Source organism: Danio rerio, chromosome 5, assembly GCF_049306965.1.
Source record: "Danio rerio strain Tuebingen ecotype United States chromosome 5, GRCz12tu, whole genome shotgun sequence".
Lineage (NCBI taxonomy): Eukaryota > Metazoa > Chordata > Actinopteri > Cypriniformes > Danionidae > Danio > Danio rerio.
This window is the reverse complement of record NC_133180.1, coordinates 78,497,791-78,513,410: the sequence shown is the minus strand read 5'-3', so window position 1 is coordinate 78,513,410 and position 15,620 is coordinate 78,497,791. Positions and strand designations below refer to the sequence as shown.

Genomic DNA, 15,620 nt, shown 5'->3' with positions numbered 1-15,620 from the left:
CAACAAGCGAAAACTTGTATTTTGTTTTGATGTGAACGCCTTGTAAGAAGTGTTTACCTATTGTTGTTGTCTCTAATATGAATAAATAATAATAAACAGTTAAAAATAAAAACGCTGCGGTTCCTGTACGCAGAAAACATATATTATACAAAACTGTAAGATTAATGCTCTCTTTAACATTCCTAATTAAAGACTTCAAACTTAAAGTGTATATGACTTATGATTCTCTAATTCAACAATATTATTAAATAATATTATATATTAATATAACATCATTCTGAATCATACTAAATTATACCTGATTGATATTTATTTCAATAATCTATTAATACAAAAATACTTCAACAAACTCCAAAATAGCTTTAATTTGATGCAACAGCGTTGAGTTTTACTGTCTTAAATATCAATAATATTTATTCTATTAGTATATATTATTATACAACTATATTAAATTCGATTGTATTTACATAGCACATTTAAAAACAACCATCATTGATTAAAGCACATCATAATGTCAGCACATAAATACATAATTATACGGTTATAATTTACAGCAATTAAATAAATCTGCTCTTTATAATAAGTGCATTACTGCTGAAGGTTGCAGAAGCGTTGCTCTATAGTTGTAGTTGTGTGATCACTGAAGCCCCCTGGTGGAATAAACACACAGAGCAGCGTCAGAAACACACTTAAGGGGTCAGTTCACACAGAAATAGAGATCTACTTTCATTTTAATTCATCTTAGTCCCTTATATATCAGAGGTCGCCATAGTGAAATGAATCACCAACTATTCCAGCATGTGTTTTACACAGCGGATGCCCTTTCAGTTGCAACCCAGGGCTGGGAAACACCCATACACACTCATTCACACACACACACTCATACACTACAGCCAGTGTAGTTGATCAGTTCCCCTATAGCGCATGTGTTTGGACTGTGGGGGAAACCGGAGCACCCGGAGGAAACCCTCACCAACACGGGGAGAACATGCAAACTCCACACAGAAACACCAACTGACCCAGCCGAGACTCAAACCAGAGACCTTCTTGCTGTGAGCACACAGTGCGACACCACTGAGCCACCGTTCCACCCTAATCCTCATTTGCTCTGCTTCTAAACACCTATGGGTTTCTTCTGTCGAATACAAAATAAGATACTCTGAAGAATGCTGCCGCTGCCTTCAATAGCAGGAATAAAGACGATGAAAGTCAATGTGTGTTTCTCCAGCACTCTTCAGGTTGAGAGAATGATCAACACACACACACACACACACACACACACACACACACACACACACACACACACACACACACACACACACACACACACACACGCACACGCACACACACGCTTTGGGTGTTATAACAAATTTATTACAAAATATGAATAATGTGGTGTGTGTTATATGCATTATATATAGAGCGGTGTTTCAGCCTTCATGCTCCATCAGACGCTGCCGTGTTTCCAGAACAATCTCCTCCATGATCTCCGGCTTCAGGATGTCTTTAATCTGGAGAACAGCAAAGATACTGAGAATGAAGAGCTGCACACACACGCTTAGAGACAGACAGACTGTCAGACAGTCAAAGCGACAGACAGACAGACAGACAGACGTGTGTTGAGACCTGGTGTTGCAGTGACGCCTCATAGCAGTACAGCACACTGGTGTCGAACAGCAGCACCTTCTGATTGGCCAGAGCCAGGAGACAGTTCCTGAGCCTAGAGACCACCTCACGATCCGACAGAGACACAGGCTGCGCGCACGCACACACAAACACACACACACACACACACACGCGCACAAGTTGTTATATTTAGATCACACACAACATTATACACATTTCTGTCCCTGTAAACCACCAAAACCAGTACAGACACACACACCCAATCATTCACACACACACTATCCCAAACACACACACACCCACTTACCCACACATGCATGCATGCATGCATACACTCACGTATATGCACGCGCGCGCACACACACACACACACACACACACACACACACACACACACACGCACACGCACACGCACACGCACACGCACACGCACACGCACACGCACACGCACAAGCACAAGCACAAGCACAAGCACAAGCACAAGCACGCGCGCGCGCGCGCACACACACACACACATGCACATCCATTCCCACAATCAATCCCACACACACACCCTATCCCAAACACACACACACACACACACACAATGCTAATCCCACACACACACTATCCCAAACACACACGCCCACTTACCTACACAAGCATGCATGCATACACTCACGCATATGCATGCATGCACACACACACACGCGCGCACACACACACACACACACACGCGCGCGCACACACACACACACGCGCGCGCGCACACACGCACATCCATTCCCACAATCAATCCCACACACACAATGCTAATCTCTCTCTCTCTCTCTCTTTCTTTCTCTCTCTCTCTCTCTCTCTCTCTCTCTCTCTCTCACACACACACACACCTCCATGCTGGTGTAGAATCCTCCGGCCTGCTCCTCCTGCAGTGCCGGTGTGGGACTCAGCCACACGTATCCATTGTTCCCCAGGATCAGCGACGCTCCGCAGGGCAGATTGTGGAAGTGTGTCTTCTGCCTCTTCACCAGCGACGGAGACACATACACCAGCACACCCTGACCCAGCTGAAAAACAACCCAGACCAGCAGCTCTTCAGTGTTGTTAGATGGGTTTGACTGGTTCTGACTGATCTACGGTGTCTGCACTGAGAGAGGACAGTAGAGCGCTCTGGAGAGAGGATTACTGTAACAGAGAAATCTGGGGGACTCAGCACAGTATATAAGGCTCTACACGCTCACCTTGCCGTACTTCAGACTGCGCGTGTGCAGAGAGAGAGCGCCGTCCGAGAAGATCGACTGAACCTCCGCCTTACACACGTTAAAGAATACAGTAGAATATATACAGATGAAGACAGAATTATTAGCCTCCTGTGACATTTGATCTATTTTGCAAATATTATATTTTATTTTTCCCAGGTAATGCCTAGTTATAGGTTTACTAACAAAAATAAATAAGGCTGGAAAAATGATTCATGCTAAATTAGACAAATAAGTGCTAATATTAATGACTTTTTATTTCCAAAACTCAAATATAAATGTATTTATTAAACAAGCACTAATAAAAAAGGTCATATTTTACAGTCATTTATAATAGGTATTAGCATTGAAAGAAAGCTAACATTTTTATTATATATTTCAGCTTTCTTTCAATGCTGATACCTATTTTAAATGACTGTATTTTTACAGTAAGAACACTGTTTGTATATCCAGGGATGATGAATGTCTGATGCGGTAAATGTGGAGGATACACTGATGAGATCTCCTTCCTGCAGATAATCCCTCATGGCCAGCTCATCCTGCGTGGAACGACGTCTCTGAGAAAAAAACACACACACACACACACACAATAGTAATTGATCTGTTGTGGTGATTCTACAGTTGCTATAATAACAAAACAACTACAGTAATTGATCTATTGTGGTGATTCTACAGTTGCTATGGTAACACCACAATAGTGATTGATCTGTTGTGGTGATTCTACAGTTGCTATGGTAACACAACAACTATAGTAATTGATCTTTTGTGCTGATTCTACAGTTGCTATGGTAACACAACCACAATAGTCATTGATCTGTTGTGGCCATTCTACAGTTGCTATGGTAGCACAACCTCAATAGTAATTGATCTGTTGTGGTGATTCTACAGTTGCTATGGTAACACAAACACAAAAGTAATTGTTCTGTTGTGGTGATTTTACAGTTGCTATGGTAACAAAACAACTACAGTAATTGATCTGTTGTGGTGATTCTACAGTTGCTATGGTAACACAACAACTATAGTAATTGATCTGTTGTGGCCATTCTACAGTTGCTATGGTAACACAACCACAATAGTAATTGCTCTGATGTGGTAATTCTACAGTTGCTATGGTAACACAACAACTATAATAATATAAACAAACAAGCCAACTGCGGGGTATTTATCAGTCCACTATAGTTAATGGTAGAGAGTGCGGGAGCATTCATTAAAGTATTGTAACTGAGTTGTGTGTGAACTGCCCCTTGAATGCGTGTTGCCAGCTCACCAGCTCTCCTCCAGGCAGATTGACCGCCGACAGCAGCAGCACTGAATCCAGACGCGAGTTAGTCTCCACTTTCCATCGCTTCTGCTGCACCTTAACATTTAGAGATGCACATCATCATCATCATCATCATCATCATCATCATCATCATCAACAACAACAACGAGAGATTTTATACATAAACTACTGAACACCACTGACCTCAGTGATTCTGCCCACAACCACATCACCCACCTCTCCGTTATACCTGCAGGAGGAGAACATCACATCTAGAACACAGTATTACCACAGCATTATACATTAGTGAAGTGCAGTGTGCTATACTGTAGTGCACAGGTCTCTAACTCCTGGAGGGCCGCAGCTCTGCACAGTTTTGCTCCAAGCCAATCAAACACAGTTGATCAGGGTTGGGGCACATTGTGCAGAGCTGCGGCCCTCCAGGAATTTAGTTTGAGACCTGTGCTGTGGCGTTAGTGTAAGTCAGTGTGCACCTGGTCTTCAGCGGTTTCACACAGATGAGTTTGTTGACTCGCTCCACCTGTCCTGCCACTGAAGCGGTGAGTCTGTCTTCATCCATGTAGGTGCCGTGACCCCTGAGGACGAGGTGAAGTCAGATGAAAACGGTTTTTATCTTCGCACAATTGGAATTTCACATTCAATAAGACAGTAAAGCAAAATTTAAAGGGCTCTTGTTTCACCCCAGCGATGATGGATTGACCGGCACATTTATATGCTCTTTCTACTAATTAATTAAAGCCTTTGCTTTGGATGTATAATGAATGCATTGATCTAAAATTTAGATAATTAGCGTGCAATCACGCTCATCACTATTGACAATAAAATTTTAGCCTTGATATTTGCTAACAGATTAAAGATTTCAGCTGATTGCTGAAACACAGTCCGGCTTTGTAGGAGCTAGACACATCAGTAATAATATTACAGTTTTTTAGACCTTTTCGATTATGCAGACTATAAACATCACAAGCTATGATTCTATTCCTAGACTGCTATAAAACATTTATTAAGCCATATTAACATTGCTGTTTAAGCTTGACTTTCATGTTTGGCCATTTCTAAATGGATGTGAAAAATACTTTAATAATCACACACAAGTTCTCACCATGAGCTCAGGTTTATTATTTCAGATATAGACACGCAAGAGTGCACGCAAAAAGAGAAAGTTGGGGCACTCGGAAATTAATTAATAGTTAATTTTGTTACAGATTTTTAGTAAAACATTTACACTTCTGCTTTTGACAGATAATGTAAGGATTGTTTTTGTAAATAAAATGGAAACGCATGATCCAGTTCTGAATTTAATATACTCTGATTCCAATTTGACCTTGGAGAAAGTTCGAATCGTCCATGAAGAAAGGTAAATCTCCCAGCAATGATGGATTATCCGTCAAGATTGGTATGCTCTTTCCACAAATTAATTAAAAACCCTTTGCTTTGGATGTATAATGAATGCATTGATCTAATAGACAAGACAAGACATCATCAATGAAACGAGGTGTTCCCAAACCGATAATTGGTGTCCATCACGCTCATCACTGTTGACGATAAATTTATTTTTGATATTTCCTAACAGATTAAAGATAAAGAATCAGTCAGCTGATTGTGGAGACACAGTCCGGCTTTGTAAGAGCTAGACACATCAGTAATAATATTAGACTTGTCTTGGACCTTTTAGATTTTGAGCAATTCCATGCAAATGTCAACCTTGCCATAAAATAAACAAATACATTCTTCACAAAAACACCAAACCCTTTCCCGGTGTTTTGAGTAGGCTTGTATTTTACAGCACTGTTAAAATGTCACATCCATAATGCATAATCGCTCTCATGCAGACTTTATCCTATCATTACAACTCTATGATACTAGTCCCTGACGTTTATAAAGCATGGACTTCTTATGCAGACTGTGAAGTTCTGTTTTGGTGACTTTGTTAGTCAATGCTATTGAAATGTTTTACTGGCACATTAGAGGTTCTGTTTTAACCCATTAACAATCAACGTCTCAGTGGCAGGACGATTAAGTTTAATTCACTATACTGCATTTAAATACTAATCTAATCATGACAAACTATATAATCGCTGGAAAGGCCATTTAAACAAGTTTTAATCCTTAACCCTACAACCTGTGGGAATGTTTGCGGTTGCATTTTTAAAGCATAATATTACAGTCTAAACATAGAGCACTTTTATCAAATAATATATCATTTAAAATCTTTCTAGTATTTATATCTGATGACTGATTTTTCAGAGTTGTGAAGCATTACTTTGCTACAGCAATCCACAATTGAGGTAAAGTGGGTTTTATATTGGCACATTCAGACTTTCTTCTTAATAATACAGTTTCAAAAAAGTAATCTTTACAAATTTTAATAATGAACTCATATCAGCAGCCAATGACTATCAGAGTACAACATTGTTTACAGTCAATTAAATAGTGCTGATGTTGTTTTTAAGTCAAACTACATGCGATTTCAGACCGAATACTCAAAGTACAATACAGGCAACGTGTCACAAGTTATCACCGTTCAAAAATGAACGAACGTGCAAATACAAACCAACTTTACCTCAATCAATACACATGTAAATAATGTATTTTAAAAGTAACGTAACGCGTCACCGTAAAAAGTAACGCAACTAGTTACTTTCCAGAAGAGTCTGTCAGTAAAGTAACTTTCTCCAACACTGAACAAATACACTACATACACTAACTTGAGTTCTCAATCAAGTCCGCTACAGACTGACAGACTGCAGGTCTCAACGAGTTCACTCCACACACACACACACACACACACACACACACACACACACACACACACACACACACACACACACACACACACACACACACACACACACACACACACACACACACACACACACACACACACACACACACACACACACACACACACACACACACACACACACACACACATTTATTCTACAACAGCTCAGTTAATACCAGTTATTAATGTCTGTGTACCTCATGAAGCCCGTGTCGGAGGTGATCACATCTCCAGGCACAACCAGGTGTTTGTCTTCGCGGGAACTCTGTCCTGTTTTCAGGGAAACGTGTTTGTGAACCGCTGGAAGCCGCATCTCCACCGCCATGCTTCAACAACACTATAGCCGGGCAATATGGCGGCGAGCACGGCTCCACTTCATAATAAAAGCCCGACTGTGTTCGTGTTCGGTTTGAGCATCTAATCATCTGAATTTGGTCATTAAATAACGATTTAAGTTCGTGTTATACAATGTGTGAGGTTTTATTTTGTAACGAGAATTAAGAGACTTTTTATATTTAACATTTTAAATGACAATATAGCAAAACTTTAATACATTAAAACATTAAGTTAACATTATATGCTCTAACAAAATAATTTTATACTTTTCAGAACCAATTTGCTTTCTACATTTATTTTTGTTATTCTTTTATTGTGTAAACACAGGTTCTTAAAAGAATGAGATTATATAAATAATCATGTATTATTATGTTTATTATTATTATTATTATTATTATATTTATTATTATATTTGTTACTATTTACACATTTTCATACACCTAAATATCTTTTATGTATTGTTTTATTGTGTGAATTGATCTCGTGGCCTAGATATTTACTGTATCTAGTAAATTGTTTAAATTTGTATATATTTATTAATATAAATTTGTATAGATTTATTGTATATATATTTATCACTGTTCTGATTCTTTAATTATTTCTTGATGTTTTTAGCATTCTTTTAACCCCATTTACAGTATTGTTTGTTATTTTCACTCATTTGTCTATTGTTTTGTTTTATATTTACTCTTTTGTGTATTCCTGGAGTCATAAATTTTCTATTTCACAGTTTATTATTTTATTAATAAACCATAAAGTGGGCGGGGTCTCTCGTGTCTTCCGGAGGCGTGACTAATCGATGCTGAACTCTCCGGTTCTTCGGCAGCTCTTCTCGTCAGTCCTTGGGGAATCATGAGCACGGCTTCGGGATTCGGGAAAGCACTGGTCATCATCACCGGGGCATCCCGGGGCTTCGGCCGAGCTCTGGCTCTGTCGGTGGCGGCACGTGTATCTCCGGGCTCAGTACTGGTGCTCGCGGCTCGGTCGGAGGAGCAGCTGCTGGAGCTGAAGAGCGCGCTGACCCGCGGGGAGACCGGCCTCACCGTCCGCTGCGTCCCGGTGGATTTGGGCTGTGAAGCAGGAGTGGAAAAACTCATTGCCGAGACCAGAGATATCCAGCCGGACATCCAGCACCTGCTGCTCTTCCATAACGCCGGTCAGAGAACACTCAACGTTCCCTTAACGTTAGATTTTGATTCCTGTTAACGTTAGTTTTTTAAAGCCAAAGATAACGTTTTGCGAATTCTTTTTAGATTTAACTTTTTTTCCAACCATAAAACAACTTTCCCAGAACTTCAAGAGGGGACACGTAAAAAAAAAAAACAAAAAAAAAAACATACATAACCTTTATGATTTGATTTGTTTTGTATGTTTGATGTTTGTTTTCATGTAATTCATGAGCTATATTTTGCAGAATTACAGAACTAAATTTGTAAATACAGCATTTATGAAAATTTTAAATTAATCAAGATGTGGAATAATTAGTTAAATATTAAAATAGTCATAAATGATTTACTCAGTAATAATGAGGAACGTTAGATGGCATCAAAACCTCACATTTATTTGAATTTCTGTTCTGCGCGCCTAAATTCTAACGGTCAAAACCTTCATTTAAAAATCAACCGTCGTTTTGTAACGGCCTGACTCACTATAGCTATACTTTCTCGTCTTGTTATCGAATAATTCCATGTAACGTAAAATTTATTTTTTATTATTGAATACCTGACATAAGGTGAGCCTAACGTAACGTGAAACCGCTTGTCTACAGACCAAAGAGAAAGGCATGTCTAAACCTCAGTTCAGTGGTAAGCATTCAATGTATAATATATCCTTTGTTATCTCAATGGTTTGTTGATGTGATTGTTTCGGTTGTTTATGTCTGTGGATACATTTAGTGTTGTATAGAGATTGTTTTGAAATCATTACTTGGTGTGAGGAAACGTAACATCTCTGTAAAGTTAAATGTTACCCCGTGATGAAATAACTTAAACCTTGCACAAGGAAGGACAACAAATGTTCCTAAAGTGCTTGAGTTTTATAAGTGCTGGACTAAGATCTCTTCCATATATATATTTATATATACATCTAAATATATTTCTTTATATATTTTGCCAAAAGAGTAAACCTGTTTCTGCGTTTTTTGTGTGTGTGTGTTTGTATTTTACAGTGCTTTAAAAATACTCAAAAATGTAATTGTCTGTGTTTTCAAACTATTATATTTGATTTACCAAAGTCACATTGCTCATCCGTCACATCCATAATGGAGAGATGTCACATCCATAACAAAGCTTTTTCCTCATAAATGCAAAAATCTAAAACCAAATAAAATCAATCATGGTTGTTCTATAGTGAGCCAACTCTTATCCTTTTGATTGCAGTTTAATTCACAGAATTTCTACAAAGTATGTTGTATACTGCAAACTTGGACTTTTTTTGTCACATCCATAACGCATGTATATTTCCCTAATTTAAAATATAAAATTGGTATTTTTCTGCTCCCACAACTCTGGCCATGTTGTTTTGAAAAATATAAACATATGTTTCAATATAATGTTAACATATACTTCCTCTGTCGATTTATGTTTTGAGATTTTACTGCAAATGTCACATCCATAACGCTGGAACTGCTGGAACTTTTACTCCATAACTTTTCTGTTCTCTAACTCCGTGTTTCCCAACTCTGTTCCTGAAGGCACACAAACAGTTCACATTTTATACCTCGTCCTAATCAAACACACCTGAATCAGCTCATCAGAATAAGGCAGACGTTGACAATATGCACTGTTGGTGGTGTGCCTCTAGGAACAGGTTTGGGAAACACTGCTTTATCTGTCCTCTTGACTTTGTATAAGCGATTGATATTCTGCTGCTGTGTGTCCTGCAGCTTCTCTCGGTGATGTGTCTCGTTACTGTCGTGATTTCACCAATATGGAAGAGCTGAACTCATACCTGTCGCTGAATGTAAGCTCCGCCCTCTGTCTGACGGCGGGAGTCCTCCGCACATACCCGAAGCGCTCCGGGCTGACCCGCGTCATCGTGAACATCAGCTCGCTGTGTGCACTCCGGCCTTTCCCCACCTGGGTTCAGTACTGCAGCGGCAAGGCGGCACGCGACATGATGTTCCGCGTCCTCGCAGAGGAGGAGCCGGAGCTCCGAGTGCTGAACTACGCTCCAGGTACATAATGAGCATCATGGTGAGAATATTAGCTGTGTTTTCGTCCACCTATTGTTATGTGGATTACTGCACTACACTTCTCTCAGCGTTATTTCTGCATTTTTAGCAGGAACTGAGGGTTTTGCTCAGTGGTTTTGCACTGTGGCATCACAGCAAGAAGGTTGCTGGTTTGAGTCTCGGCTGGGTCAGTTTCTGTGTGGAGTTTGCATGTTCTCCCCGTGTTGGCGTGGGTTTCTTCCGGGTGCTCCGGTTTTCCCCACAGTCCAAACACATGCGCTATAGGGGAACTGATGACTAAACTGACAGCGTGTGTATGGGTGTTTCCCAGTACTGGGTTGCGGTTGAAAGGGCATCCGCTGTGTAAAACATGCTGGAATAGTTGTCGGTTCATTCCGATGTGCATTCGTTTCTATGCAGTTTTATAAATGAGAGCCCTGCTTCATTTTCATCATAGTAACAGTTTTTCAATACAGCAGATGGCCACTTCCAAAACAAGACCAGAACATTAATAAAAGCACACATTACACAGGCACTCATTATGCACAGTTTATTAAGCCATAACTGATAATAATGGTGTCATGCACTTGCACAATGAGTACATTCACCCCAGCTCACAGCAGCACACAATTAGGTTTGAGCTTGCAGGTAAGTCAGTGTTAAGCAAGCCAGGATGCATTTGGCATTTATTTAGTCCAGACTAAAGAAACCAATAGAACTGAACTGAATGTGAACACACCAGAGCTTTCAGTAATAACCGTGAGCAATGTATCACTATTGTATTTTAAATCTCAAAACTGATTTTTGCCATTACGTTTTAAAGCACCATGTAAACAATGTGATGGTGCGGTCATGAAATAATCAGGAGAACCAAACCACATCTGGTGGACTAAAAGAAGGATTTGTCTTGGATCTTCTTGTGATACCAATGGCATATTAAAATACCAGGCGTGATTATTTTCCTGGCTGGCAGATAAAAGTAGAGCATGATCGAAATCTCACTGCTCAATCAGATAAGGAACATTTTATTTTATGACCTGATTATCTGATATGATCATTTGCTCTGGAAGTTCCCTAAAGCAGACGTGTGTAAAATCATTCAAAAATAGTTATAACACGTTCAGTAGGGAATATATTATACATTATTTTTTAATAATTCAGAGGAACAGAGAGCATTATTGTGTACAGTTGCTGAATCTACAGTTCAGGTGTTGCATTTTAGACATTTGTCAGGTTTTTGCATTCAAATAAAATTGTAATACAGCCTTTTCTGATTTGATTTATAGTGGTTTGTTAAAATTGGGTGTCTGTTTAGCCAAGCATGTTTTAGTAAATTTATTTAATGCCAAATTGTAACGGTAAATTAATGAATGTAATTCGCATGTGGCTTTATGAACTGTTTTAAAAGAACATTTGTAATAGAGTAATTTATTATTTTACTTTCCTGTTTTCACCATCATTTCATTCTTGTTTCGTAGAAAACTTGATATTTTCAGCAAAATGACTCAATAAGGGGGTGGCGCAGTAGGTAGTGCTGTTGCCTCAAAGCAAGAAGGTAGCTGATTTGAGCTTCGGCTGGGTCAGTTGGCGTTTCCGTGTGGAGTTTGCATGTTCTCCCTGCGTTTGCGTGGGTTTCCTCCGGGTTCTCCGGTTTCCCCCACAGTCCAAACACATGCGGTACAGGTGAATTGGGTAGGCTAAATTGTCTGTAGTGAATGTGTGTGTGGATGTTTTCCAGTGATGGGTTGCGGCTGGAAGGGCATCTGCTGCGTAAAAACTTGCTGGATAAGTTGGCGGTTCATTCCGCTGTGGCAACCCCAGATTAATAAAGGGACTAAGCCGACAAGAAAATGAATGAATGAATGTTCTGTAGATTATGTTCTGTAGATTTATCACATCCTTCAGTGATCTTCGTGTCACACTTGCTTGTTCATTTTTTAAGTAGTGATCAAGGTCTGCTATGCAAATGAGGTCTTAAAGGTGATATATTATTAATTATGAATGCAAACTAACTTAAATGTATCATTAGAAATTTAAAAGTGTGAAAAAGCTGAATAATCAGACATTGAATATACACTGTAGACTTGCATTGAGACTCTGAAGGCTTTAATGTGAACTTTACTCCCTACTTATGGCTAAAATAATCAATATAAAACTATTTTCTGGCTATCAGCTCTGATCAGGGTAAACATGAACTAAACTGGAGGTGATTTGAGAAGAAATTCAACTATGAAAGTGATTTATTGAGCTCATGATCTTTCACGCGTCATGGGATTGATGCTCAGAGGCGTTCAGGCCTTCAGCTGATGTGTGTGTGTGTGTGTGTGTGTGTGTGTGTGTGTGTGCTTACTCTGACATGGCTTGAAAGGAATTTTTTAACTTGGTAGCATTGGCATTCTCAACTTCAAAAAATTAGGAGCAACCACCAAAATTGATTGAGCACCACTACAAATTGTAGATTAACAGATTTATTGTATTGGAAAACAACAACAATCTAACTAAAGCTAGTGTTTGTGTGTATCTTCTCTGTGACTCCCGCAGGTCCTCTAGACACAGATATGCAGCGTGAGGCGCGGAGCAGCTGCGCAGACTCTGAGCTGAGAAACACCTTCAGCCAGATGCATGCCAACGGGCAGCTGCTGACCTGCGATCAGTCCATTCAGAAGCTGATGAGCGTGCTGCTGGAGGACAAGTACAGCTCCGGAGAACACCTGGACTACTATGACCTGTAGATCGCTGACACGTAAACACACTCACACACAGAAAAGGAGTCTCTCAGACAAACACACACAATAGGAGACTTTCTCACACACACACAGAATAGACTCCTAAAACACACACAGAGACAGAACAGGAGTCTCTCGTACAGGAGTCAAGTAATTGCTATTATATATATATATATATATATAAATAATTGCTAATACTTCGCTTGTTTTAAGGATAATCTCTCTTCATTTTGACTCATTATTTCTGAAAACAAGACTATATTGCTTGCTGGTCTAGAAAATGCTTCTTGGTTCAATAATTATATTGATATTTTGGACTAGAAACAAGACAGAAACTCAAAATCGGAAGCATTTTTCTGCATTGTAAGCCTTTCATTTGCATATTATCAGTAAGTGTGAGTCGTGAGTTGCTGCAGATTTTTGTTTCAGTATGTTGACATTTCCAACTAAAACTGAATATTAAGTAGGGGCGGAGTTTTATTTATAAGCCCCGCCTCTCATATTTCACTTGGAGCTAACTGATAGTTGAAGGGGTGTGGCTAAGCATATTTCAGCCAGTCAGAGTGAGACAGTTTCTCCAGAGCAGATAATTTATATTTAAATATTATCTAAATAAACTGCTTTACAGAAGGTTAATTATTAACCTCAAGACTAACTATGTGTGCTAGCCAAATAAACACTCTACATTTTAAATTCTTTACTATTTTGTTACTAAAACATGAGATTGTATGACAATAGATATATAATGTGATTATTAATGTATGAGCACTTACAGTGTGTATTAAAGGATTCAGAATGTTTTACATTAGTATGCATTGAGGAATCTATGTAAACATCAGAGTGTGTTTATGATTAATGATGATTAACCCATGATTACAGTGCCTTGGTATTAAAGTGAACTGCAGATGACTGAGAGTTCTGGACCAAATATATACTGTTTACTGATTATATATCTGCTGCCTTTCGTTATAAAATAATGACAAATGCTCTAAATTTAAATGAAAGCTTTCGTAATTCCAGATGTTGTATTCAGCATTTTATATTCCTTTTTTAATTGCCAGCCAAATACACAATTGAAGACAATTATTATTATTTTAATTATTTTTCAAATATTTCCCCAAGTGCTCTTTAACAGATTTTTAAGTGATATATTTAAGAACTCGTCTCTAATAACTGATTTCTCTTATCTCATAGCTCATAAAATTAGACTAGATGTTCTTCAAGACACTGGTATGCAGCTTAAAGTGACATTTAAAGGCTTAATTAGGGTAAAGTTAGGGTAATTAGGCAAGTCATTAAATAACAGTGGTTTGATCTGGATCTTTGACAATCCAACACTAATTTTGCTGAAGGGGGTTAAAAATGTTGACCTTAAAACGGGTTTAAACCGCTTTCATTCTTGCTGAAATAAAACTAATCAGACTTTCTCCAAAAGAACAAATATTAGAGGAAACACTGTGAACAATTCCTGAATCTGTTCAACATCATTTGGGGAATATTTGAAGAAGAACACATATTTCATAGGAGAGATAATAATTTTGTCTTCAACTGTAGGTATTCTTAATATATAATATCTTAATAATACGAAACTTTATTAATGTTTTTTAAGATTTTTCTTTCTATAATCAAAGCGTTTTATGATGTGTACTTTGATTCATTAAATATAATAATGTATAAATTGATAATAATTGTGAATGTTTGCTGTCATTAATGTCCTGTTTGTTCTTTAATACACTTCTGTAACGTCAGATGAATAAAAGCGCTCCTGCGCTGCTTCTCTGTCATGTCTGTGCTGATTATGTCCAATTTTCCTGCTGTAAGTGAATGATGAAGCACACACACACACACACACAGCTGTTTGTACACTTCTGAAAATCAATCAAGTTTGTAAGCCATATTTACACACAGCAGATGGAAATAATGAAATGAAGATTATAATGGCCTTCTTAGGAACCATCTTCAGACATCAACTTATTTATGTATTAATTATTAAGTTCTTGGTGGATTTTATTTCTTGATTTTTATTTATTTATTGTTTGCAACAAACTATTTGGCCCCTTAGGCTATTTAGTTTTTGCACCACAACAAAATATTTAGCCCCCTAGAAAGTAGATTATTTTTGAGAATGTAAACACAACATTTACAAAAAAGTTGTGTTAGATCAGGGGATCACAAACTTTTCAGCCTTTGACCACCAAAATAACAATGCCAGTGACTCGTGACCTCCAATATGCTCTGAGGTGGTTTTACATAGACAAACCTTGCATGCAACAGAGCAAACACACCAACAGGCTCAAGTATATTTGTCATTTAATTTTGGAGAACGCCACTCAGAGGTCATCCTCCATGTTCAGTTGTGGCCTGTATTTATTTTTAATGTACATGCGTACTGTAAAGGTTTAACTTGGTGCTATAAAATCAGTCTGGTGCTATTGCTGTGCCTTTAAAATAGTGC

General features: G+C 38.5%; 2 protein-coding genes across 2 annotated transcripts; one reads left to right on the top strand and one right to left on the bottom strand.

Moving 5' to 3' along the window:
- Positions 1–1,355: 1,355 nt before the first annotated feature.
- exosc2 (exosome component 2) lies at positions 1,356–7,322 on the bottom strand. The gene is made up of 9 exons (NM_001017572.2): positions 7,129–7,322; positions 4,620–4,721; positions 4,330–4,375; positions 4,132–4,221; positions 3,356–3,421; positions 2,847–2,915; positions 2,496–2,672; positions 1,627–1,755; positions 1,356–1,511 (listed from the first exon to the last, which is right to left on the bottom strand). Exons 1-9 carry the CDS (start codon positions 7,254–7,256, stop codon positions 1,431–1,433), a joined length of 888 nt encoding a protein of 295 aa, NP_001017572.2. The 5' UTR covers positions 7,257–7,322; the 3' UTR covers positions 1,356–1,430.
- Positions 7,323–8,059: 737 nt separating this feature from the next.
- spra (sepiapterin reductase a) lies at positions 8,060–14,949 on the top strand. Its single transcript, NM_001024430.2, has 3 exons — positions 8,060–8,423; positions 10,152–10,442; positions 12,981–14,949. The coding sequence occupies exons 1-3, from the start codon at positions 8,120–8,122 to the stop codon at positions 13,169–13,171; spliced, it is 786 nt and encodes a 261-aa protein (NP_001019601.2). The 5' UTR covers positions 8,060–8,119; the 3' UTR covers positions 13,172–14,949.
- Positions 14,950–15,620: the final 671 nt, after the last annotated feature.

Excerpts from the sequence above, each read along its gene's own strand:
- exosc2 (NM_001017572.2), bottom strand. The coding sequence starts at position 7,256 with ATGGCGGTGGAGATGCGGCTTCCAGCGGTTCACAAACACGTTTCCCTG. Across the intron at positions 4,722-7,128 it reads TCCGACACGGGCTTCATGAG|GGGTCACGGCACCTACATGG; the intron begins GTACACAGACAT and ends CCTCGTCCTCAG. Across the intron at positions 3,422-4,131 it reads ATCTGCCTGGAGGAGAGCTG|AGACGTCGTTCCACGCAGGA; the intron begins GTGAGCTGGCAA and ends TTTTTTTCTCAG.
- spra (NM_001024430.2), top strand. The coding sequence starts at position 8,120 with ATGAGCACGGCTTCGGGATTCGGGAAAGCACTGGTCATCATCACCGGG. Across the intron at positions 8,424-10,151 it reads GCTGCTCTTCCATAACGCCG|CTTCTCTCGGTGATGTGTCT; the intron begins GTCAGAGAACAC and ends TGTGTCCTGCAG. Across the intron at positions 10,443-12,980 it reads AGTGCTGAACTACGCTCCAG|GTCCTCTAGACACAGATATG; the intron begins GTACATAATGAG and ends TGACTCCCGCAG.